This window comes from Nansenia antarctica, assembly GCF_963989245.1.
Source record: "Nansenia antarctica genome assembly, chromosome: 7".
In the NCBI taxonomy this organism is placed as follows: domain Eukaryota; kingdom Metazoa; phylum Chordata; class Actinopteri; order Argentiniformes; family Microstomatidae; genus Nansenia; species Nansenia antarctica.
This window is the reverse complement of record NC_137677.1, coordinates 65,642,297-65,669,270: the sequence shown is the minus strand read 5'-3', so window position 1 is coordinate 65,669,270 and position 26,974 is coordinate 65,642,297. Positions and strand designations below refer to the sequence as shown.

The 26,974-nt window shown below is 44.1% G+C and overlaps 2 protein-coding genes across 2 annotated transcripts; both read right to left on the bottom strand.

The window, feature by feature from the left end:
* Positions 1–1,502: 1,502 nt before the first annotated feature.
* Positions 1,503–15,304, bottom strand: arl5a (ADP-ribosylation factor-like 5A). The gene is made up of 6 exons (XM_080536296.1): positions 15,041–15,304; positions 8,794–8,854; positions 5,886–6,033; positions 5,125–5,208; positions 2,723–2,874; positions 1,503–2,261 (listed from the first exon to the last, which is right to left on the bottom strand). The coding sequence occupies exons 1-6, from the start codon at positions 15,084–15,086 to the stop codon at positions 2,213–2,215; spliced, it is 540 nt and encodes a 179-aa protein (XP_080392422.1). The 5' UTR covers positions 15,087–15,304; the 3' UTR covers positions 1,503–2,212.
* A 4,459-nt stretch (positions 15,305–19,763) lies between these two features.
* cacnb4a (calcium channel, voltage-dependent, beta 4a subunit) lies at positions 19,764–26,476 on the bottom strand (the record flags this gene model as incomplete). The annotated part of the gene is made up of 7 exons (XM_080536294.1): positions 19,764–20,018; positions 20,948–21,136; positions 21,759–21,854; positions 22,500–22,651; positions 23,492–23,601; positions 23,734–23,792; positions 26,432–26,476. The coding sequence occupies 7 exons, from the start codon at positions 26,474–26,476 to the stop codon at positions 19,764–19,766; spliced, it is 906 nt and encodes a 301-aa protein (XP_080392420.1).
* Positions 26,477–26,974: the final 498 nt, after the last annotated feature.

The window sequence follows — 26,974 nt, the reverse complement described above, 5'->3', positions numbered from 1 at the left end:
AGCCCACACCTGCTGCAAACAGAGCCAGAGATCCGGCCCACTCAATCCGGCCGGGAGGGGGCGCCAGAACGAGGCTCACGGGGGCGTGTCGGATTAGGAGGCACAACAGAGGGTGCTGAAATTTGATCGAGTGCAAAGATATAACATTTTTTTACTCATGGCTGATTAAGTGTTAAGGCCGGGCATAAAGGACATTTCAGAGAACGTTCAAACAGAGGAGTGAAGCCACTGACCTTTCAGATCACGTTATGTGTCCAGTATCAGACTCTGACACACTCACTACCGCCGCTGAGGCCTGTCTGCAGCACATGAACCACTGTGGACAGACAGGTGACCACTGTGGACAGACAGAACATGAACCACTGTGGACAGACAGGTGACCAATGGGATAACGTTTCAGGGAACTCTATCTTCTACTCATCTTCTCCTCAGGGACTTGGTGAGTTCCTCATTGGTTCCTCTACTACCATGTAGTCAATACGCCCTGGTCAGAGGGTCATCTTCTGAATACCTTAGAACCTTATCTTAGAACCTTAGAATTTTAGAACCTTATCTTAGAACCTTAGAATTGTAGAACCTTACCTTATCTGATTTCCACATTGTATGTACTGTAAATTACTTAAACAGTCAAATATTTCTTCTGTTCCAATAGTCTGTATATTGTCTACGCAGATCTGAATCGTCATGAATAGAAAGAACAGGGATGGGGGGGGCATCCACTACGTAACAGGAAGAGGTTTATTATGTTATTTATTTATATTATTTCTTTTTTTTACTATCATGCATTTCATTATATTCTTATAATTTCCATCTCCTCTTATTTCTTATTCAATTACATTATGTCTGTAGCAATGTGTGCCCTGTATTTGCTCTAGAATATATTTTAAAAAATCAGTACAAATGTAGTCACAAAAAAAGAAACATTAATATTAATAAAAGAAAGCGTATCTGGCCCAGTGCAGAGCCACGATGGGAGCGAGAGCTGCTGTCCAGCACCTGCTGTAACATTAGTCCTGGCCCATAACAAGCCCATCAGGCCAACTCTCTCCTGACCCTCCCTGGCTGTCCTCTCTCTCACCGCTGATGTCCAGGGCAGCCCACGAGTCCACATAGAACATACTGCCCCTTGGTGGCCTTTTGGAGAATTACAACACATTCAAAAACGTCCGTGTTATGTAGCTTATGTTATGTCATGTCTTGTCTATACAGTACCTATGTACATGTTACGGTACATGTGGGAATACGGTACATGTGGGAAAACTAGGGTTAGGGTTAGGTGCTAGTGTGCTACGGTTAGGGGTAGGGTTAGGGTTAGACATGCCAGCATGTACCAAGTCGACGTAGCACCTAACCCTAACCCTAGTTTTCCCGCATGTACCGTAACATATAGACGATAAAACCTCAACATTTATACACTAGAAGTCACATAATATGATAAGATATCTATCTGTACAAAAAAAACAAAACATTCATGACACAAGTAAGTAAATTCACCCCAAAAAAACAGATAAAAACACTTTATTTCACTGGATTCCCATGAAGAGCTGAGAGGTTGGGGAGGGTTTCCCCTCAAATCTTTGACTCAGTATCTTCAGCCATCATCACTTAGGGATTCTGACTGATGCAGGCACGAGGTTAATGTAAATACTGGACTGTACACACAGGGCAATACCACCACAGGTAGTCCGGCAAATACTGCAAGGCCACTCTGGGCAGAGGTGGGGGGGGCACACACAACTACAGAAGAATCCTCTTAGTCCCAGATCACTTCCATCATATCTCTTATAGGAAAAGAAACGTGCAGAAATTGAATACACTTCAGTCTTTTTTTTGTTTGTTTGTTTGTTTTGTTTTGTTCTTCCTTTCTTTCTTTCTTTCTCTGAATGACCTCCTGCAAAGAGACTCGTAAGTAAGAGACTCGTTTCTCTGGAAATCGTAAGACCGGTTTCTCTCTGAAATAGTTTAAAGAGAAGTGTTTTCTCTGGGGGGGAATCGTGAGAGAGAAAGTTTCTTGCTTCACAGTTCTCAGTCAGAGCAGTGTTCTGTAATAAATAAAACACGCAGCTATAACACATCCTGTCTGGCAGTCTGGCTGAGACAGCTTCACGGGGAGGGGGGAGCCGGCAACCCTGCGAACCCCCCCCCCACCCTCAGTACCGAAGGCGTAGAAGAAAGAGAGGAACAGCACACAACCGTTGGACCGGGTCAAAGGTCATCTGACCCGCAGCCGTGACATCATCCACTCTAGGCCCTGGCACAGCCTACATGTGGGGGGGGGAGAGAGAGAGAGGGAATCAGAGAAACAGAGAACGTCACGACGAAACATTTAGAATTTCTTATACATTTTGTACCAGGGTTCGACAGTAACCCCGTTTTACTTGTCCGGAGCAAGACGCTGCTGGATCCTGGATATGTTTACCTGTGTGCAGGAAGAACAACAGACGGCGTAGGCGCCAGACTAGACTAGATGATTGTGAGTGGTGATATTATCAAAGCGTACGGGTGATCAACAGGCGAGTACGCTTTGATAATATCTTCACTCACGACCATCTAGTCTGGTCTGGCGCCTGCGCCGTCTGTTTTTCTTCCTGCACACAGGTAAACATATCCGGGATCCAGCAGCGTCGTCGTGCTCACGCAAACAAACCCAGCGAATGTTTTACTTGGTCCAGGCAAGTAAAACAGTGTTACTGTCGAAACCCTGATGGTGCATGCGTCTTACCCCTCTCCTGTCAGGGCGCAGCAGGCCTGGATGTGCCACTGGTGGTCTTTGACGGAGGTGAGCTGGAGACTCTGGGAGATCTCAGCCACCGACATGCAGCCCTTCACATCCTGCTTGTTAGCGAATATCAGCAGACCCGCCTTCTTCAGGTCCTAGAGAGAGAGAGGGAGAGAGAGGGAGAGGGAGAGGGTGGGAGGGAGAGAGAGAGAGAGAGAGAGAGAGAGAGAGGGAGAGGGAGAGGGAGAGGGAGAGAGAGAGAGAGGGAGGGAGGGAGGGAGGGAGAGAGACAGAGAGAGAGAGAGACAGAGAAACAGAGAGAGAGAGAGACAGAGAAAGACAGAGGGAGAGAGAGACAGAGGGAGAAAGAGAGAGAGAGAGAGAGAGAGAGGAAAAGGGGGAGAAGGAAAAGGAATGTCAGAAGTACTCATAAATGCTCAGATAATCATCAGGCATAAAACATACTGACATGTCCACTGGACTGAGGGTTGGGTTGAACCCATACTGTCTAGTCTACTACAATGATGTAAAACATGGGAAATACCTCCACCCACACCCACAGACACACCCACAGACACAGACACAGACACACCCACACCCACAGACACACCCACACACACACCCACAGACACAGACACACACACCCACAGACACACTCACATCCACATCCACACCCACACCCACAGACACACACACCCACAGACACACTCACATCCACATCCACACCCACACCCACAGACACAGACACACACACCCACAGACACACTCACATCCACATCCACACCCACACCCACAGACACAGACACACACACCCACAGATACACTCACAGACACAGACACAGACACACCCACACCCACACCCACACCCACACCCACACCCACACCTACACAGACACACCCACAGATACACTCACAGACACAGACACACCCACACCCACACCCACACCCACACCTACACAGACACACCCACAGATACACTCACAGACACAGACACACCCACACCCACACCCACACCCACACCTACACAGACACACTAGGGCTGCACGATTTGGGGAAAAAATCGAATTGCGATTATTTGGACAGATATCGCGATTGCGATTAATTTGCGATTATTTTTTTTTTAAATAGCAAAAAAAAAAAAAAAAAAAAAAAAAAGGAAGTTTTTGTAAAGTGTGGCCATATCTCCGGCTAGGAAGGTCGTATCAACGTGCAGTTTGTTTGTACGTCTTCAGGGGACTTAGAGGCTCCCTCCTCTAGCACCCCCACAGCCCGAGCTACGAGTGAAAGAACTAAACTTACATTGGGTTGCTTTAAAGTTGGGTTGCTTTAAAATCAAGCTTCAGATTAAAACATGTGATGGAGCATTACTAACCTGACTCAGGTGGTTTGTTTCACACAACCATCTAGGAAAGCTTAATTGGAAGCTGTTTGGAAAAGGGCAGGTACTTTCAAAAACTACTTAGCAGGTGATTGGATGAATCTATCTATCACCTATTTTCAGAGAGCATTACCACATGATATCATCAAACTATTAACTGCTCTAATTCTAATGCAAGGATGAGAACTTAAAAGATATGAATTGGGACAACATATTTATTTATGGGTTTTTTAAACAGCAACACCATTTTGTTTCTCTCAACAAGTGTATATATTTTTGCTAGCTACCGAAACGTGGGCGTTTCACGTGCGATGTTGTTGGTGTGCGTTCATTGACGTTGACGTTCATTGACGTTCACGTTCATTGTTGACGTTCATTGTTGACGTTCATTGACGTTGAATCCGACGCGCTGTATGACGTATCCCATACGGGTAGTGGTGGTCTAGTGAGTTGGACTTGTGATCGGAAGGTTGTGTGAGTTCAAATCCCTCCTGAAACCACACCACTACTAGTGTGCCCTTGAGTAAGGCACTTAGCCCTCAGTTACTCCAGGGGGAATGTCCCTGTAATTCGTAATTGTAAATCGCTTTGGATTAAAAGCGTCTGCTAAATAGCAAAAAAAAAAAAAAAAAAAAAAAAAAAAAAAATAAAAAATCGCGGGCAAATCGCAGGCTTTGCGATTAGCTAATCGCATCATTTCAAATCGCGATTTCGATTTAAAATCGATTAATCGTGCAGCCCTAAGACACACCCACAGATACACTCACAGACACACCCACAGACACACCCACAGACACACCCACACACACAGACACACACAGACACACCCACGGACACAGCCACAGACAAACCCACACCCACAGACACACCCACACCCACAGACACACACACCCACAGACACACACACCCACACCCACACACACACACACCCACACACACCCACACCCACACCCACACCCACAGACACAGCCACACACACACACACACACACACACACACACACACACACACTCACTCACTCACTTACTTCATGTGCAAGCATTCTGTAGAGCTCCTCTTTGGTGACAGAGATGCGTTCCCGGTCTGTGCTGTCCACCACCACGATCACAAACTGGAGAGAGGAGACAGAGACAGGGGGAGACATAAAAATAAAATAATCACACTTGACACTGTTGGCCTTGTATCTGTATAGTAATGCTGCATCAACAAGTTGACTGACACTGACACTGACACTGACACTGACACGCACGCACGCACGCTCGCACACATTTTAAATGCTTTATTTATGTCCACATACAAGTACAATTCTAAAGGACATAAATACTAACAGTGCATTTTGACATCCTGGAAACAATCTGTTACAGTAATGCTGAGCCAACAACCAGTTCTGCCACACACAGGATGTTATTCACACCAGATGATACCAGTGGGTTGACAGATAAAGTATCAATACTGTAAAACAGACAGTATCCAGCTTATGGGTACAGGAAGCACCGCCTTCTCCATATTGAGCGGCTACCAATAACAGCAGATACTGAGCAATATTTTGCTAACTGTTTGGCCCTTCTCTTGGGTAGACCAGCCATTTGAAGGCCTCTAACAACAGACTTATGGACATGGCCCAGGCTGCCAAATATGAAAACTAAAAGTTGACATCTGTAACCCAGTTGTGATATGGTTCCAGCTGTTGGTATTTTAAGATTGTTGTGGTCTATACACACACCGCACGCATGCAGACGCAGACACAGACACACACACATTCTCTCACACACACACACACACCCCTACCTCTGTGTTGGTGTAGTAGGTGTTCCAGGAGGACCTCAGGGACTCCTGCCCACCGATGTCCCACATGAGGAAGTGTGTGTTGTTGACCACGATCTCCTCCACGTTGCTGCCGATGGTGGGGGAGGTGTGCACCACCTCGTTCATAGAGCTGCAGGACAGAGAGGAAGCAGGGACACCATCAGAACAGACCAGAGGGCAGAGGTCACCACGCAACTTCCTGTAGTAACATTCTTGTCTAGGGAGGGTCGAGCAAAACCCAGGAGAGTACAGAATGCTTGCACTTGAAGTGAGTGAGTGTGTGTGTGTGTGTGTGTGGGTGAGTGTGTGAGTGTGTCTGTGGGTGTGGGTGTGGGTGTGTGTGTGTGTGTGTGGGTGTGGGTGTGGGTGTGTCTGTGGGTGTGGGTGTGTCTGTGGGTGTGGGTGTGTGTGGGTGTGTCTGTGGGTGTGGGTGTGTGTGGGTGTGTCTGTGGGTGTGGGTGTGTCTGTGGGTGTGGGTGTGTCTGTGTGTGTGTGTGTGTGTGTGTGTGTGGGTGTGTGTGTGTCTGTGGGTGTGGGTGTGTCTGTGGGTGTGGGTGTGTCTGTGGGTGTGTCTGTGGGTGTGTGTGTGAGTGTGGGTGTGGGTGAGTGTGGGTGTGTCTGTGGGTGTGGGTGTGGGTATTTTCCATGTTTTACAATGAAATTACTGGAGGCCTAAAATAGTTTGAAAAAGTCCTTCCTGGTTTAGGTAATATTTGTGTTTTTTTATTGGACTAAGATGTGTAAGTGGGCGAGGCTGCAAAGACTTCAGACGGGGGGGGGAAATGGTGGATGAAAAAAAGGCAGTTTCAGTCCCAATACATCATGGCTGACTCTCAAGTAAAACTATAAACTACACACATTTTGGAAAATCTCTCTTTTGAATTGGTTTAGGCTGCAGTTTATTATAGTATCTATACAGTTCGGAAATAATATTATAAATAATCCAGGATCAGACTAAACAAATCCAGCCAGGTTTTGACACGATTTTGGCGTCACCGACAAATGCCCAGCATCCTGAATACGAACGTCGGGAGCGACGATCGGGCGTCTTTACCCCTTGTAATCAGTGGTGTAGTCTAGGTGATACGCAGGACTACGCTGTATACCCACTAGGAAAGGCCAAGGATTTCCATATACCCACTTACGTAACAGCGTTTTGTGACAGAACTTTCACTTTCATTCATAAAGTTCACCCCGTCTGTGTTACGAAGCACTTGACTTTTGGACCATTGAGACTGACTATAGCGTCATACACTGTCAACGGGGGCAAATGCGACGTGAAATATATCAAAGTGCAGCACTATCATGCACAGATCAGCCTTAAGTTAGACAGGGAGCGCAGATTTATTTTTATGGCGTTCCGAAATGAACGATATGAGGCTGGGAGGGAAAAATCACAATATACCCACTAGAAACAACTAGACTACACCACTGGTTGTAATGTGACATTTTCAGTGCGACTGAAAAAAGCCCATCTGTCTCCCAGGACCCTGGTCAACCTCTACCGGTGCCCCAGAGAGCCTCCTGACTAACGGCATCACAGTGTGGTACGGAAGCTGCTCTGCCTCTGAGCGGAAGGCCCTGCAACGGGGGGTGAAGAACCGCCCAGGATGTCACCGGTGCCCAACTCCCTGCCGTCGAGGCAGTGGTGTAGTCTAGTTGTTTCTAGTGGGTATACTGTGATTTTCCCCTCCCAGCCTCATATCGTTCATTTCGGAAAACACCATAAAAATACATCTGCGATCCCTGTCTAGCGTTATATATATATATATATATATATATATATCTAACATTACATGTTATAAGGCTGATCTGTGCATGACAGTGCTGCATTTTGACATATTTCATGTCGCATCTCCCCCATGTTGATGGTATATGACGCTATAGTCAGTCCCAATGGTCCAAAAGTCAAGTGCTTCGTAAAACACAGACTTTTATGAATGAAAGTGAAAGTTCTGTCACAAAACGCTGTTACGTATCCTCACACATTTTTAAGTGGGTTATATGGAAATCCTTGGTCTTTCCTAGTGGGTATACGGCGTAGTCCTGCATATCACCTAGACTACACCACTGCATCGAGGGCCTTCAGGGAAAGCAGGGTCATACTTGTTGGGGGGGTCATACTTGTTGGGGGGGGGGGGGTCATACTTGTCTCCCCCGACCAAGACACGGCAAGGATTGACGGCACTATGATTGCCTAATCTGACATGGTGACCATCGTGAAAGACAAAAAAATATTGTGAAGTCTAATCCCGGCATTAAGATACCCAACATTTTTTAGACTTGCTACCCAGGTAAGCAAACAGCCGTGGCAAACTAGCTCCATAGGCTTGCGTGAAGGAACCATTTTGAGTCTCTCCATAAGAGTTAGCCAATAGAAAACTGACACCATCATTGGCATCACTCTTCTAATTCTACCACTCTGGACCCGGCTATTGTGTGGTTATTAGCCTAGTTGTCAGTGAAACAATGTCGCTATTCAACATTCAGCTGCAGGAATAACAACCCGTCCTGTGGAAGGGGAGGCTGTGGCACACGAGGTAGAGCTGCCGTCTAATGATCGTAAGGTTGGGAGATTGGCGGTTCGAGCCCCGGCTGGCCACATGTAGAAGTGTCCTTGGGCAAGACACTGAACCCCAAATTGCTCCCAATGAGCAGGCCGGCGCCTTGCATGGTAGCTTGCCTACCTCGCCATTGGTGTGTGAATGTGTGTGTGTGAATGGGTGAATGAGAGGCCGTTGTAAAGCGCTTTGGATAAAGGCGCTATATAAGTGCAGTCCATTTACCAATTCCTAACGCCCATCTGATTAGGCTGTAAGTAACCAGTCTTTTTCCCTCAAATACTCATCCTCTGCTTAACACTTCTTAACACTTGGGGTCTAGTACTTACAATTGGTAAAGTATGGTTGTCTTCCCTGCATTGTCCAGGCCCACAATGATCACCTTGTGCTCTGAAAGACAAAAAAGACACAAAAAATACATTTGAAAAGCACTTACAATACAACTAATAATAACAAGACAAGAAGACACTCACTGAAACTTCAAACGGACTGACATCAGTGACCTATGACCTGGATGGTGAGCACAAACTCAAGTCATTCTCCCTTGAGACAGTGTGGATATTGTTGTTCAAACTTCAAAAAGGGGGTGTCAGACCTCCACAGCAGCTCAAACAACCCCCCCTTTCTTAAAGCGGAGACGTTTCTCCGTGACAAATTGCTATCTTTCTTTCTCTCGCACATATATTCCACCCTGCCTCCCTCGTCTCCATTGCCATTGTGGCGGGTAGAGACAGACAGAGCTCTCTCAGTGGCACAAGGCGGTGGGCAGAGGGTCCTGACATTAGACAAATCTGTCCCGTTACTCTGGGTGCCCTGACATAGGGGGACTGTGTTGTATACAAAGTGCTGTCATTTCTAAATGGTGAAATCAACCATGAACCATGAATGAATGAATGAATGAATGAATCTTTTTATTTCGAACATGATTTAAAACAATAAAATAACAAATAACTAGGCTAGTAGGAAGAGTACAGGCCTATCAATGTTGGAAAGGGAGTAGGATGAAGCCTAAGCTTATCATGTCCTCCCCCTATCCCTCACTCTCAAGTGAGAACAATTATACAATCCAATTAATTCATTCATACATTTCAGTATCAACAGTACTAATAATTTTCCATTCTTAATACTGGAACAACACAAAATAAATAGATAACAAACATCAGTATACTATCCACAATGTAGTCTAATACAAAAGAAAAAGACAAAGAAAACCACGTCTTAGTATCCAGAAGATTAACAACCTTCCCTTTCCTCACTTTGGTAGTTAACAAAAATCATTCCTTTAAACCTTTTTTTGAATAGAGCAATATTTCTGCTTTCCTTCATTTTTTAATCTAACCATGTCACAGAAATACCGTCAAAACAAACACTCAGAACCTCTACTTTAACCTGGTAGTAACTGTTTGATTTAAAACACAAACGTTTGTAGTATAGAGCCAAAAGAAGAAAGAAATGCTTCACTGTCCCATTACTTAAGCCCAATTTATACTTTTTTTTTTTTTTTGAAAGGTGACAAGTTTGCACCCCAGTGAAGACAGACAGGAAAGTAAGGAGAAGAAGGGAGAGAGGGCATGTCAGCAGGGCATAAGCCCAATTTATACTTCTGAGTAAAATCTACGCCGTAGCCTGCGTAGGCCCGTAGCCTACGCCGTAGATTGTCGCGCACCTCTCCAAAAATTTAACTACGCGGCACACCTACGCAGACCGTAAGAACTGTCATTGGTCCGCTTGGTAGCACATGATTCCCACATGATTCCGACTCTCTCGTAGGCCTAAATGCGGAAGCCATGACAGAAATGTCATTTACTTTTTCTGTAATTACTTATTAATATAAAGATTAGAAAAATTATGGTAACCATCTTATTATCTTAAATTAGGCAGAGCACTGTCTATTTCACTCTGCTTCCTTGCCGTTGTGGAGCGAGAGGCAGTGGTCTCACAGTAGCAGAGAGGGTGTTCTGGGGTGGTCTCAGGCATGCTAGCTAGCTCAGGCATGAAGCAGCAGCTGTTAGCAGGGCATATACAAAACGGATACAGACTCCAGAGCCACCTGCTCTACTGAACACGCCAAAGCCCTCCGTACTCCGACATATCTCACAGCCTGAGTGCAACGCAAACACAGAGAGATAAGACACACATCCATAAACAACAGACACAGGCAGACAAACAGTGGCACGATCAAAACAGAGGATGGAAAAGCGATTAGCGAATTAAATGTATTTACACAGGCCCTTGAATTTCTTTCATTTTTTTTTCTTTTTTAAATAATTATCGCAAAGTGCTTAGCAACAGAAATACAACAGAAAACCAATAGTGTTAACATGGGCGTTAGCAGCTAGCCTAAACCACCGGACGTGAACACACTGCATCACCATCACCTGGAAAAACTAAACAATAGCCTACTGTAGGCCTTATGCAACTACTAAAACAACCACACCCCATTGTTGCAGGGTTTATTGTGAGACCTTTAAGGCTCTCCATAACCTAGCAGCCTCATACCTCTCTGAACTCCTTCTGACTCACACTCCCTCCCGTAGTCTCAGATCTCCTCTGCCAACCAACTTGTCATCCCTTCTGCCCACCTGACTACTATGGGATCTAGAGCCTTCAGCCGTTCTGCTCCCCGCCTCTGGAAGTCTCTGCCACCCAACTTACGCAATATTGACACTCTCACCACTTTCAAATCCTGTCTTAAAACACACCTTTTCACAATGGCTTACGTACTTGGTTTGATTTCCTGTATTTTGTTTGTTGTTATATCTGATTTTGCTGTTTTTATCTGATTTTGCTTTGTCGATTTGAATGTTTTGATATGTGGTTTTAAACTGTCTTGTAAGGTGTCCTTGAGAGCCTTGAAAGGCGCCCATAAATAAAATGAATTATTATTATTATTATTATTATATAGTATATCCAGGCAACAACGTGCAACCGCTTTTCCAATGAGCAATTTAAACAGAAACAGAAACCAGAAGCTAGGCTAAGCTACTCAACCTCCACACTCACGGCTGTCTCAACTGTAACCACCATCCCGCTTATGGCCCAACTTCTTTAATCATGTTAGGACAAATCCCTGCTGACGCCGCAGCCGAGACATTAAATTACAGAAGAGAAACTCCTCATAAGCACCCCCCACCCCCACCCCCAGAATAACCTGACCCACTAAAGCAGAACGGAGAGGGAGGCCTCCTAGACAACAACTAGGCCATCAGGACAAAGAGTTAGTGAGAGGACGTCTAGTACAGTAGTACTGGGACAAAGTAGGACAAAGTACCGTCCTCCCCCGTCCCCTAGAATCTCCCCTGTTTAGTCTGCTTGCTGCAGTTCCACAAGGTGCATCAGTCACACAGCTTGAGTCTGACTGGTTGCAGACAGGATTGGTTACGCTTACACAGTGCACACACACCAGGGGAGGCTGGCGGAGGTAGGAAGCGGAGGACGGGGGCTGATTGGAATGCGTGGAATCCGTTTCATGTGTTGCAATGAGCCGGTCCTGGCCTGGCTGGCACACACCGGTCCTGCTCCTCGCTATCGTCTGCTTCTCCTTATCCCCTCCGAACTTGATAACATAGTAGCAGCACACAGTGAGCTACTCACAGTGTCACATAGTACTGAAAACAAACGAAACGAGAGAGACAACTTTTGTGGTCTATACACACACCGCACGCATGCAGCTGACACAGACACACAGACACACAGACACACAGACACACAGACAAAGAGACAAACACAGACACACACACACACACACACACACACACAGACACACAGACAAACACAAACACAGACACACACACACAGACACACAGACAAACACACACAGACACAGACACAGACACAGACACACACACACACACACACACACACACACACACACACACACACACACGGTTGTAGCCTGAGGCCCTTATTTAGGCCTAAGTTATAAGACAGGCACTTGTTTTGAACAACAGCCTCCATAACTAGTCTAAGAGATAATCTAGAGCAAACCTTTCTACCTCAGCTGTTTTTGCAGCCACTGCAGATTGCACACATCTCTCATCTGAGTTTGGAGTTCACCAGTTTGTCAAATGCCGTGTGTTGGATGCAAAGGTCGCTTGACAACACTGTAGGTGCTACAGGCTGAGCTGTGCAAAATAGTGCAGGCTGTCTGTGTGTGTGTGTGTGTGTGTGTGTGTGTGTGTGTGTGTGTGTGTGTGTGCCATTCGCCATTCACTCTATCCTAGGTAAGCTACCATTGTATTTAGTGCCTAGCCTATTTGTGCTGCGCTACTGAATGTAGCTTATGTCAACTTGTGAAGGAACTTTTGTTCCATTTAAATGCCACATCACAGCCGGGGGAGAAAAAAAGAAAAAGAAGAGTTAGTATTTGAAATTCCTGTTTCATCAACAGCCCAGCAGCCCCAGCCTCCGATCCCCCCGCTCTCTGAGACGTGGACCATTGTTGCTCCATTGTTGCTGTAGGACGACTACCAAGGAAAGCTTTCTACAGGAAGTAGAAATAGCCAAATATAGTTATTATAGTACTATATATTATGGTCAAAAGAGGGGTGTGTGTGTGTGTGTGTGTGCACTGTCCAAGATGTTGATTAAACTATCCAGCTATGGGCTCGAACCGAACCAATACGCAGCCCTTCAGAAATGGGTCATGTAAGCCTATATTTTCATATAACAAACCATACAAGGCTCGTATGAAAAAAGTATCTCTCATGTACAGTGAAGTGAATGGGAGGAGGGGGCTGTGCGTTGTGTGCATGGTGGAAAAGAAATGGGGTCAAAAGTTTTGTTGATCAAAAGTTGTCCTCTCTCAAAATATATGATGTTCCTCCATTTCAACATTATGGCACCCCTCCAAGTTTAGTCTTGAACAGCAAAGCCCTCATACATGACAAGACATGCGGAGGTAAGGCTATGCCTGCGAGGTCTATGGTGGAAAGCAGCTGATAGAAAAGATGCATTGTTCGAGGCAAGTTGGCCTGACTGTGCTCACAGCCCACAAGGAGACATCCAGTGAGTCATTCGGATCTCTTATCCATGGTTAAACACATTCTGATGTGGCTACCACCATGTAATTGTTTAGTATATCGGTTAAGGTTTGTACAGGAAATAAAACCTAACCCGACACCGACCGACCGGGACCCTAGAGAAACCCAAACATAAAACAAAATTAAGACCGCCAGGGCTGTGTGAGAGGATTTTCCATAGATAGGACTGTGTTTCCTGGGGTCTCCTGTTACAGAGGCGACACACAGATCTGCTTACCGATCGAGGGCCAATTGAGGCTCAGCCTCGTCAGATGAAAGGACTGATTACACCGGTACATTCCACCACGACTACTATACACAATGGACCTTGGAGACGGAAGGAAGTCCATTATAACAAATATGTTACCATAGAGAAATTAGGAAACAGCTGCTTCGGTGTACAAGCTGTTGGCCTGTTCTGCGACTCAATCAAACGTAGCCTCCTAGTACTACAGGAACCTGGAAGTGAGCGAGTTCAATGGCAACAGAAGGAACCAGATCGAATTACCAACGTCTCACGTCCAAGCCTGCCTGCCCTCTTTTTTAGGGACCTACTTGCACACATTTTAGGGTTGTGTGTGTGTGTGTGTGTGTGTGTGTGTGTGTGTGTGTGTGTGTGTGTGTGTGTGTGTGTGTGTGTGTGTGTGTGTGTGTGTGTGTGTGTGAGTGAGTGAGTGCGTGTGTGTGTGTGTGTTGTTGTGGCTTTCATGGGAGCACCAATGTAAATTATGCTCAGTTGTCATGTAGGGACGAATGTCTAGTTCAGACATAGCACCACTGACCCTGGTTGTTTGTACATTGCTTGCCTTTTTTTAATATGTCAGGCAGACCAATGCAGCCAAAACAATCCAACCCCTGAGCAGTGATCAGACATGAAGTATGTTGGCCTCCAGGACCACAGCAACGAGCTGGGAGGAAGTCTTCTACATGAACATGAAATGACAGCTTATGAATTCAGCTAAAACAGTTTAGCTTTACATATTCACAATAGACTGACACATCAACTTTCTTTCAGGCCAGGCCAGGTCCCTATTCTCCCTAGCTTAATATATTTAGGTTACTGTGTCATATGTTGAATTGAACACCTGGGAGGACTACCGTAGTTTGTCTTTTAGGAGGACAGCTGGAGGAGATCTACACATTAGACACACACACACATACTAGACACACACACACACACACTAGACACACACACACACACACTAGACACACACACACACTAGACACACACACACATACTAGACACACACACACACACACACACACACACACACACACACACACACTAGACACACACACACACACTAGACACACACACACACTAGACACACACACACATTAGACACACACACACACACACACACACACACACACACACGACAGCCACTCAGTCAGCTAGCTTAGCATAGCTAACCACCAACACAGCGAGCTATGCTAACGAGCTAGCAGACAGACAGTTGCGTTGTGTGTTATAATAACCTGTTTCTATGAGATCTTCTCTATGTCAACATGATAATAAAGGTCAACATAGATATAAAGGTCTAGATTAACGCACCTTGGTGGTTGAAGAGCCTCCACAGCTTGGTGAAGATGATGCCCATGGCTCTGCTGCAGAGAGGCTCGGCGAGAAGCGACAAGGCCGGTCTGACAACTGACAAGAATAATATTAAATAAACTGGCTAGTTTAATATAATCCCTCCTGTCAGCATCACATTACTGATGTTTCACGGCCAAACGACAGAGCCCAGTTTCTAGATAACGCTGTCATCGTTGCAGGAGTTTAAACCATTCCTTTAGAGTCCAGGGTGAAGGAACAGGATTGTATTTTCTGTTTCAACGATACAAGCTGGGCTGGGACACAAGGGTGTGTTCGTAAATTCGGGGGGAAAAAGCCGGAGCGCACACTGGGTTCGACGTCATAGAGGGAGCGAGTAATTCGATTGGACAAGAGGCGTTCCATGAGTGCTTGGAAGATTTCCGGAGCGAGTTTTCGAACGCAGAACGCAGCCATACCACATCAGTCTGACAGATAGGCGCATGCGCGTTGTTCCTAGATGTTGGATAACAGTGACACCCCAGACATCTCTGATATGAAGCAAAAAGGGAGAAATTATCATGAAAAAAAAGTGAATAATGTTATTCTTCCAACGTTCATAAGTAATTTCCTCTCTTTGGATAACCAAGATAAACACTGATAATGTATCATGTCTGTCAATATGCGTTCCGCCAGGGGGAAAATAGGAAAGAAAATCTTCATCTTTATAACCATACACACTACATCATCTTGCATAATGTTAAAAAATAATCTATGAAATTATTATTTTTGTGAAATGATGTTTCACATTTGGAAAACATTATTTCACTCCCAAAATGAATGTGACCTTATTTGGTCAGCTATTACAATAGTACTATACTATTAATAGTGTGTAATGTTATCTTGTAACTGAGCATATTCTAGAAGAAAACAGCACACAAATAGAATAGCATACTACAGAGTGGGGCATAGTCTTCATATGACTCTGAATGTGATACAGTATTAATTAATTCATGAGAAAACATTTCACAATTCAAAGGAACCCCTGTTGGCACTGTTTCAAGTATACGCCTGTGGTTCTCAGAGAATGAATGAATGAATGGTCTTTATTGTCATTAATACAGTACAGGTACCATACAACGAAATTGAGTAGGGGGGGCTCCCCTGGTGCTTGGAAAAAAGACTAAAAACAAGAGGGCCAAGGGTAAAATAAAAAAGGGAAAAGAGCTGGTTGACATAAATAAAGGCTATGTACACTATCCACTATACTATACAAATAAAACACTGTGCTGTACTCTATGCTATGCTATAAATATCCTAACTTTTCCTATATCTGAACCTTATGTACACAAGGGTTGTCATATTGCACATAGTGTTATTGCACATTCATTTAAAGAGAATGAGAGACGATATATAAAAGAGAGTCTGACAACAGCTATTACAGAGCTCTGATTTATTTTAGAAAATAAGTTCATTTCTAATGCAGCTAGTAGAGTTGGTTGTTTCAATACACATACATTTCTCCATAAAACATAATTCTCTTTCTTTATGATGTTTTTTTTAAAATGTAAGTATTATTCATGCAGTTTTGCATTTCTCTTTTTTAACGTCACCTCTCACAAAAATAACAACAAAGTTTAATCTGAACTAAGTAGCTGGGGGGAGGTAAAGCGTCGGCATGCAGCACTGTACACTGTTGCATAGTAAATTATTCTCGTTTTTCTCTAGATTCCTCTTCCTCTTCTTCTTCTTCTTCTTCTTCATCATCTTCCTCTTCTTCTCCTTCTTCTTCTTCTCCTCTTCCTCCTCCTCCACCTCCTCCTCCTTCTTCTTCTTCTTCTTCTCCTTCTTCTTCTTCTTCTTCTTCTTTTACCAGCATGCCTTTATAGAATACAGCAACTGAAATTGATCTTTCTAAGCAACAAAAACGTTTCATTAGAAAACAAATACAATTGTATGTGATTTGTGTAATTTGCTTGGTTGGTGGTTTCTGGTGGGAGGTATACAGTAGAAAAGCACACTTCATATTAGTGTACACATACACAAACGTTTCCAGACACAACATAAATAAATCAATTTAAAAATCCACCACATCTACATTGTGTCACTTTCTATCATTACATACAGTATTCAACACATCCCCCTGCCCCCTGCACACACACACACACACACACACACACACACGCACACACACACACACACACACACACACACACACACACACACACACACACACACACACACACACACTCATGCAAGAGGCAACAAAATAAATAGCCACGTTGCTACCTGTAGATTGCCACAGAGCAAAGTTCTACACACATAGATGAATTTCACTTTCACATCTGAAATTTAAAAAGTCATGGACATTTCTATTAAAGCAAAACAAACAAAAACATAGATTAGATCTTAGACTTAATATCTGTCAAACGATAATGGTGCGTGGTTGGTAGGTTAGTGGCCAAAACATTTCTTCAGAAAGAGTTAGCTCGCTACAATTTATGGTAGTGTATGACATCACAAAGATACATAACAAAAATGAAAAATGCTTTAAAGATGTAAATGGATTATATCTCTATCTATACAAAACGTGCTCAAAGGCCTCAATTTTTAGATGCATTGAACTGAAAGTATTTTTTTTGTAACAGTTGTTATGATATGCTTGGGAATTAAGAAAGTATGCTACTTTTCCTCACAAAAACACATGTAACCGACACGTAACAATGTAAGTTGAGATGGTAAACTAAACTCTCCTCAGGTTCAAACAGCCCACCCTGGTTTACATCGGGGATTTGAGGAGACCTCCGCGTGTACTGGCTAGACAGAGGTCGCAAGTTCCAGGATCGGTCGGAGCAAGTCAAGTTGCCGAGCTACTGTTTGCAACAACGTTTGTTTCACACACACACACACACACACACACACACACACACACACACACACACACACACACACACACACACAGCCATTACAAGGAAGACTTCTACTCAGGGCCTTGAAAGAGAATAGAGATGATGGCAGGAAAGCAATTAAACCATCACCAGAATGTTTGACGTCAGACTGACAGTTTAGTTAATTCATGTAATCAACTAAAAATGTAACTTCAAAGAAGGAGGTTGAAGCTTACAGTATTTCCAATTCCTACTGTATGTATTGTCGACTGATTTCATTATTTAAATGTGAGTGCCTTTAATAACAACAGTGCCTAAAAGCAAATACTACTGGTTTATACTGGCTTTTCCAGCTGAACAGATACATAAAAAAAAGTTAAAAGTTAACATCACTGCATTAATCCATGACATAACTGTATAGTGACGAAAAAGACATGCTGGCAGGATCATCGACCAATGGAACTCTGCTACACTGACAGCAGATTGTTCTTACTAGCAAAAACAGGATCTGTTTAATCCTTAAATATATTACAATTGAGTTTAGCAATACCTTTCAAAAAGAGAACGAAATATGACGCAAATAATGACATCATCACTACAAAAGGCAGCTTGTAAACTGGATGCAGTAAATGTCAGATAAACGAGATCAATCAATCAAATCATCCCCTGATTGGGAATATACACATCTCAACTATGCCTGTCACGACTGCTTTCAAAAGAAACCCCCATTTGGACAGCCGAAAGCACAACATGGTGCCGTCCCTCACTACATACAGTATGATGCCTAGCTCCAGTTCGAACACTCGAACCTGAAACTCCCTCCTATGTACGCAGCCTACTAAACTGATAGGCAAAGTCCTCCCACGTGTGTGTTCTAAGGTATATAAAGACCAGGCTGCACTATTTCCTGAAAGAGTACGAAGATATATGAGCCTTGTTGCAACTCACTCACTTTGTATTGTCTTTCCCGATGCCACACATCATATCACAAATGGTCACTAAGTATCATTGAGGAAAAGCGATAGAAGTCTAGAAAACTAGACAATTTTGAACCCCCCAATCCCACCCCCCCCTCACCCCTCACCCCCCCCCCCCCCCCCCCCCACCCCCTCCTCACCCCTAACAAAATCTCTCAATATTTTTGCCAAACATGAACTTTTGCTTGTTCAGAACAGAGGGTTGTACATTAACATGTACATGTACATGACTGGAACAACACTCACATCAAAGAAAAGCTTCAAACAACTTAGGGACATTAAAAATGCAACATTGCACTCTGCTCCGATTGGCTCCTGGAAACGTGCAAAGAGGTTGTGTGCTGAACACGGGACGCTTGGCGCTGTCTGGCACTGGTTCGAGGCCGACAGCTAGCCCTGCTAACACTGAGACAGCTAGCCACGATAGCTAGCCCTGCTAACACTGAGACAGCTAGCCACGATAGCTAGCCCTGCTAACACTGAGATAGGGAGTCAGGGAGCCAAAGGCCTGGACACACACATGCCATCTTAACATTTGCACCACAACATCGTCACTTCTCATATCAAACCCAAAGGTCACTCTCTTCCACGTTTAAAAATTAGACCAACCCAGTTTTATTGTGTTTTCTTCACAATAAAAAAAAAGTGTCCAGATGATTTTTTTTTTCAGTCAAAAGTCACATGATGAGTGAGATTGAGAACCAGTGCCAGAGGGAAAGCGAGGTAACAGCACTAACACTTGTTTAGAAGAAAGGTTGTTGTTTTTATGATTACACTGGAGCCATTAACACTGTGGCTCTGTGGTACTCTGTAGTTGGGCTGACGAGAGAGAGAGAGCGAGAGGCCTATGTGGGTTATAGTATTATTACAGGCCCCAGCTCAGAGCCTGTGTCTGGAGTCTTGGCTGTAGCCTCCCGGGGAGCCCCTGTTGCGGTGGGGCTTGTACGTGTCCTGGTAGGGGTCCTCCTCCACCAGGGGGCAGTGGTCTCGGCTGTGCTGGGAGCCGGAGGAGAGGCGGTTGCGGTTCTTCCGCGTGCGCTCGTTGTGGTAGTTCTCGTCCGCGGGCATTAGGTTGCGCCTCTCGATGGGGGAGTGGTCTCCCACCGTGTGGTTACTGTTCCTATTTCTTTGGCCCTGTGAAACAACACAGTCTGGTCATTCCACCTGACTAAATCACTTACGGCATTTACGTTACATTTATGCTTTTACTCTTTTAACTGTGCTGGTATTTTGGATGTGTGCCACTGTCTGTCGTGTGTGTTTCTTTGTTTTTAATCATATAACCTGATTTATTTTCAGCCCCCCCCCCCCAAGAGGCCTTTGTCTGGCCTTTGGCCCTGCCTGGTTAAATAAAGGTTAAATAAAATAAAATAAAATCTACAGCAATACTGTACCGTTCAGAGTGAGAAGTGGTGTGATATCGTAAAACGACTACAGTAAACTAGGCTTCATTTAATCCAGTATAATTTCACCGGCAAACATACATAATAGCCTAATTACACGATCTGCCTCTGCAATTCAACAGAAATGCTCATACAGCTCGTGAGCTTAGAATGATAAGTTTTTTTTATCTCCGTTTAGGGCAGTTCAGAGATATTGAGCGTCAACGTTTTTACATTCCATTATGTTTTGTGAGATGGAACCTTTGTATTTTATGAATTACTAACTCAAAAATGTCAACATTAAAAAAAATAACACCACACAGGCATTAATAAACACCTAATCAGATTATGTAAAAAAAAAATCAATTTTGACAAAAGTGGAGATAGAACCTTATAATTCTAAATAGAGATAGAACCTTATAATTCTAAATGGAGATAGAACCTTATAATTCTTAACGGAGATAGAACCTTATCATTCTAAATGGAGATAGAACCTTATCATTCTAAATGGAGATAGAACCTTATCATTCTAAATGGAGATAGAACCTTATCATTCTAAATGGAGATAGAACCTTATAATTCTAACGTCACGAGCTATTGTATTGCCACCTGCATCGTGCATAATGAAATAAAGAACACCATATACGGTAGGTTAACAAATCAATTCACCTGCTGGTTCACCTGCAGTCCAGAGATGGCCGTGGGGTACACGGGGGAGAGGGCGGTGGAGCCCAGGTTGCGTCCCAGCAGAGGGTTGAGCGGCGTGCTGAGGGAGGTGTGTGTGGCGCGCCAGTAGGCTTCCAGGTACTCAGCCAGGTGTTCACATGCATCTTCCAGCTGGTTCTCATCCAGAATGATGTCAAACATCTCCTGTGAGAGAGAGAGAGAGAGGGAGGGGGGGGGAGAGAGAGAGAGAGAGAGAGGGGGAGAGAGAGAGAGAGAGGGGGGGGAGAGAGAGAGAGAGAGAGAGAGAGGGGGGGGGGAGAGAGAGGAGGAGGAGAGAGAGAGAGAGAGAGAAAGAGAGAGAGAGAGAGAAAGAGAGAGAGAGAGAGAGGGGGTGGGGAGAGAGAGAGGGGGAGAGAGAGAGAGGGGGAGAGAGGGGGGGGAGAGGGAGAGATAGAGAGAGAGAGAGAGAGAGAGAGAGAGAGACAGAGAGAGAGAGAGAGGGGGGGGAGGGAAGGACAGAGACATACGAGTTTCACGTTTATTTCTATTAGTTTTATTTAAGTACATTTTCACCAAGTGTGTCTCAACACACTATACGTCATATAAAAAACCAAACACATTTTAATTAACAAAACACATCCCATAAACATAATGTATGGGTACGCAATAATCTGGGGGGGGGGGGGGGAGTTGCTAAGCACTATGCAGCTCGTATGCCTCTCTAAGAAAGGATCCGGTACGATTAGACTGTTATATAGGGTTTCTTAAGAGAGTCAGATTGTAGCTTTTACAGAGATGTGTAGTGGGGAAACCGTTGTTTACTTACAGGAGGACACTGTGCTAGTTTGTCCGCTGCGACGAGCTGCACATTCAAGTGTTTGCTCTGGGATTTCCCTCTGGATTTGATCAGCCGCTGCAGAACCTGTGGAACATCCGACACTTAGACTAGGGCTGGAGAACTGGTATACAGAAACTGCATCGCAAACAGTAAGTATACAGTATGTACATTAGGATACCATTCCTTATTCCATTCCATGCACATGACCCCTGTCCTCCAATTTCTACTAACTGGTACTGTACTATTAAAACATCTTCAAACTTATAATATAATGTCACACACACACACACACACACACACACACACACACGCATGCACGCACGCACGCATGCACACACATACAACTTATTGCCCCTTTCTGTCATTGTCTTTTTAAACTTATTTTTGCTTATATATTGTTGTTTATTACATTGTTGTTTTTCCATTATAATGTTGTTTTTTATCTTTATGTCCTAATGCACCAACCCACACCAAGTCAATTTCCTGTACGTGCGAATATACTTGGCACTAAAAAGAGTATGAGTATAAATCCAAAACAAATCTTATTTGCCTCGTGGCAGTGCTACTACGTGCTCCTAGAGGGGGGGGCTCAGAATCTATGGTGCCTCCTTGCACCCATGAAATCCCAAGTGAGTAAATCAAACCAGAAGATGGCAGCAACGTAGACGGTAGGCAAACAGGATTATAAAACATTTGGGTGTAAAGAGGAAGAAGCCGTCTGAGAATCACCTTGGGCGAGGACACTTTAACGTGCACGATGATGGGCGCTAAGGACGTCTTGAGTAGCTGAGCGGGGTGGTTGATGGTGTCAGCGTCCAGAACCACCAGCTGTAGGGATCTGGCCAACTCAAATATCCTCTCGATCTCACTCTGAACCTCCGCTGTTGGGAGGGGGGGGGACAGAGATTACACACTGTGGATCAGGGGAGGCTGGGTGGAGGTGGAGAAATCGGGAGGATGGGCTCATTGTAAAGCATGGAATGGAGTACGGAATGGTATTTACCATGTGTGTTTGATACCATTCCTTACTGCATCATTCCATGCATTATAATGAGCCCATCCTCCGATTCCTACCTCCACCAGCCTCCCCTGCTGTGTAGGCATCTTTTAGATTGCACAACATTTGTTTCTTGAAATAAATCGGACAAACTCTTAATTGCCAAAGACAAAAACATACACATATCTTGGTGTGGATTATTGCTTTTTAAAACATAGAACCACAAAGAATCAATATTCCGTTTCAACATAATACAATTCATTTACATAAAGGTTGATTAAATCAAGCATTGTGATTGGCAGAGAAACATTTCAGCTGTCCCTGTATATCCAGGATGTCAGCAGGACTCATCGACAGCAGAGTTAAGGAGAACACTATTATGCTAACGCTCCTGATGAAGATATGTGCAATATGACAACCCTTGTGTACATAAGGTTCAGAGATAGGAAATGTTAGGATATTTATAGCATAGCATAGAGTACAGCACAGTGTTTTATTGTATAGTATAGTAGTATAGTATAGTAGATAGTGTACATAGCCTTTATTTATGTCAACCAGCTCTTTTCCCTTTTTTTATTTTATCCTTGGCTCTCTTGTTTTTAGTCTTTTTTCCAAGCACCAGGGGAGTCCCCCCTCCTAAATGTCGTTGTATGGTACCTGTACTGTATTAATGACAATAAAGACCATTCATTCATTCATTCATTCATTCATTCATTCAAGATACCTAGGTTGGACCTGGTGTTCGAGCGCTCTATGATGGCCCTCTTGCTGGGGTTGTTCAGCACAGACCTCTTGGCTAGAGAAATGTCCGCTGTCACTCTCGTGATAGATATCCTGAAAGAAACACACGCAAAAAAACATTAATATCAGACAGAATATGTGAGTATGCAGCACAGCATGCTGCCATGCTGAGGGATGCTGTGGTACAGTGCAGTAGTGTGTAGAGACAGGCTGACAACTCCTCACCTGCCATCAAACCTGTGCTTCAGGAAGTCAAAGAGTGCTTTCTGCATCATGTCGGTCACCTGCGCCACCAAGACCAGACCAGGGAGCGGCAGGGATAGCAGATAGACATGGAAGAGAAAGGATGTAGAGGGAAAGCAGGGAAAGAAAGGGTGGGATAGGTGGAGAGATGGAATGAGAGAGAGAGAGAGAGAGAGAGAGAGAGAGAGAGAGAGAGGGAGAGAGGGAGAGAGAGAGACACAGAGAGAGAGAGAGAGAGCAGTGAAGTAGGTCAGCAGTTAGAAGAGTTAGAAGAAAGGAAATAAGACACTTGTTGCTGCTTCATCTTGGTTTGCATGAAGTGCAAAGTCATATTGAAAAGTACCGTATATCATTGGACAAACAGGAGTAGCACCATTTATGAACATACTGCGTCAATATAAATATGTTTCTTTAATATTTTTATATTTTCAGAATTTTGTGGGTTTCTTTAGTATTTGAACTGAATCAATACCTGTCCCTGACTTGTCCCAACCACCGTCACCCAGTAAAGATAGGTTCAGATCCCTCATTCTGACACCTCGTGACGTTAGAATTATAAGGTTCTATCTCTGTTTTTGTCAGAATTGAGTTTTTTTTACATAATCTGATCCATTAGGTGTTTATTAATGCCTGTGTGGTGTTATTTTTAAAATGTTGACATTTTTTTATATTACATAAAATACAAAGGTTCCATCTCACAAAACATAATGGAATGTAAAAACTTTGACGCTCAATATCTCTGAACTACCCTAAACGGAGATAGAACCTTATCATTCTAAACGGAGATAGAACCTTATCATTCTAAACGGAGATAGAACCTTATCATTCTAAACGGAGATAGAACCTTATCATTCTAAACGGAGATAGAACCTTATCATTCTAAGCTCACGACCTAGTACGTTCAGACTCCTCGGCCATGCCAATGGCTTTGTCTGAGCCGTCCATCTGAGGGAAGCATGGCTTCTTTCCCCTTCCTTGTCTACAGCAGTGTTCATTTCGTCAGGCTTTTTAGTCACTTAGCCTTTGGTGTTTAGATGAAGATGCACACCAGTTCTAGTCACACCAAGTCACCGCCATTTTGTCTTAGTTCCAGTCCAGTTCCAGTTGATGAAAACTGAAAACATTCCAGTGCAGTTTCAGTCCACAAAAACCTCAAAACATTTTAGTCTAGCCGTTAGTCAGCGACGAAAACTCGACTACAATGTTTTGGAGTTTTTGTGGACTGAGACTGCACTGGAATGTTTTCAGTTTTCATTTTCGTTATGGAGCAAATGTCCGAAACACAATTAATATTGTACATACACCGTTTGTATTTTATTTCACCGACAACATTTTGAATGGTTTGTAATGTATCAAGTGTTTGATGTTGTTGCATAAGCTGTACCCTGACAAAGAACGACAGCGGAATCACGTTCACACACGTCAGTCACGTAACTGGATGTTCCAGACAGAACGCAGCACAATCTGTGTAGATATCTCAGTCTAAAACGGAGACCAAACTGCACTCCCCCGTATTATTTTTAGTACACAGAGCTGCTGCATCGCTCTGTGTTTTTTTTTTTTCTTTCTTTCTTTCTTTCTATTTTATTTCAAACCATGCTCCACTTTTGAGACTGACGTGTTTTACCCAGAAGGTTGTTACCACGGCAACACGGAGGGAGTGTGGAGATGGAGGACCGTGATTCTGTGACGATTCCCTGGCTCCCCCACTTCCCCCATGGTGGGGTGGAAACATGCCCTCCTTTCCTTAGCTACAGCCCCCATTGGCAGCTAGCCATGAAAGGGTAAACAAGAGGGTGGGCTGTAGTTCTTTAGACACCTCAGAATCATATCGGGATTAAACAGGAATAAACAGGTTTATGAGGGGGAGTCGATCGGTTACTCACTGTTACTCTGAGATGGGGGTGCTGAGTCTGAACACTCATGCTACCTACTGTTTAGTGTTTTACTTATAGTATGTACTACATAGTAACAATTAGTACATACTGCGTACTAATTACAGCCTACTGTTTAGAGAGAGAGAGGGAGTCACACCGGAGTGTGTGATACCATCTCCTCATTCCATTCCACGTTTTACAATGAGCCTGTCCTCCCATTTCTACCTCAACCAGCCTCCGCCGACCTCTACACATTCTGAAGATCATCCATATTGATTAAGATAGGTAAGGATGCTACTGGGATGTATACATGTCAATAGAACATCTCTAGTTGCTCTACATGTCTGCAGTGTTGTGTTTCAGAGATGTGATAAACACGTGACTAATATTCGGTTGTTAAGTCGTGACGTGTTTCCGGGTCCAACGTTGGCTGAGGCGCTCTCTTCGAAATGCCTCAGTAATAATAATAATTCATTATATTTGTATAGCGCTTTTCCGAGGCTCAAAGACGCTGACAAATATGGGAAAAACTGGAAAGTGCTGCGTCCCTTGTTGTATGAATAGATCCCAGTCTAAAAAACGATTCAATTGTCATTCTACCGCTGTAGTACCCTGGTACTCTGGTGCTGTAGTACACTGGTACTCTGGTGCAGGGGATTTCTGGTTTGGACCCGGAAAATTGCCAAACGTCACGCATGACGTCAGACTTAACAACCGAATAGGCTAGAATCAAACGCTGACATTGGATCTTGGGCTGTGAAGGACAGGTGAACATCAGAGGGAAACGGTGTTACTGTACCTACCTCGTATCCCTTCAGGGAAGGTCCCACCAGGACCACGGGTCTCATGGAGGGCACCACGTCATAGGGAGGGATGTGCTCAGCCTGCAGGGGGATGGACATGGTCGACACACAGTCAATCAGTTTAATAGGCAATCCGATTAGTAGCAGTGTCGCTCATGCTGCATATTAATGTGCCGTTAGAGTAGACAATAAAGTCACTGCTATGATCGATCAATAGCCATTGTAACCCAAAGTCAGATACATTAGATGGGCATGTTATGAGATCTATGTACATCAGAGGATTTGCTTATTGTAATGCATGGAGCAGAACATTCCAGAACGTTGAACAGAACATGGAACAGAACATTCCAGAACGTTGAACAGAACATTCCAGAACGTTGAACAGAACATTCCAGAACGCTGAACAGAACATTCCAGAACGTTGAACAGAACATGGAGCAGAACATTCCAGAACGTTGAACAGAACATGGAACTGAGCATTCCAGAACGCTGAACAGAACATGGAGCAGAACATTCCAGAACGCTGAACAGAACATGGAGCAG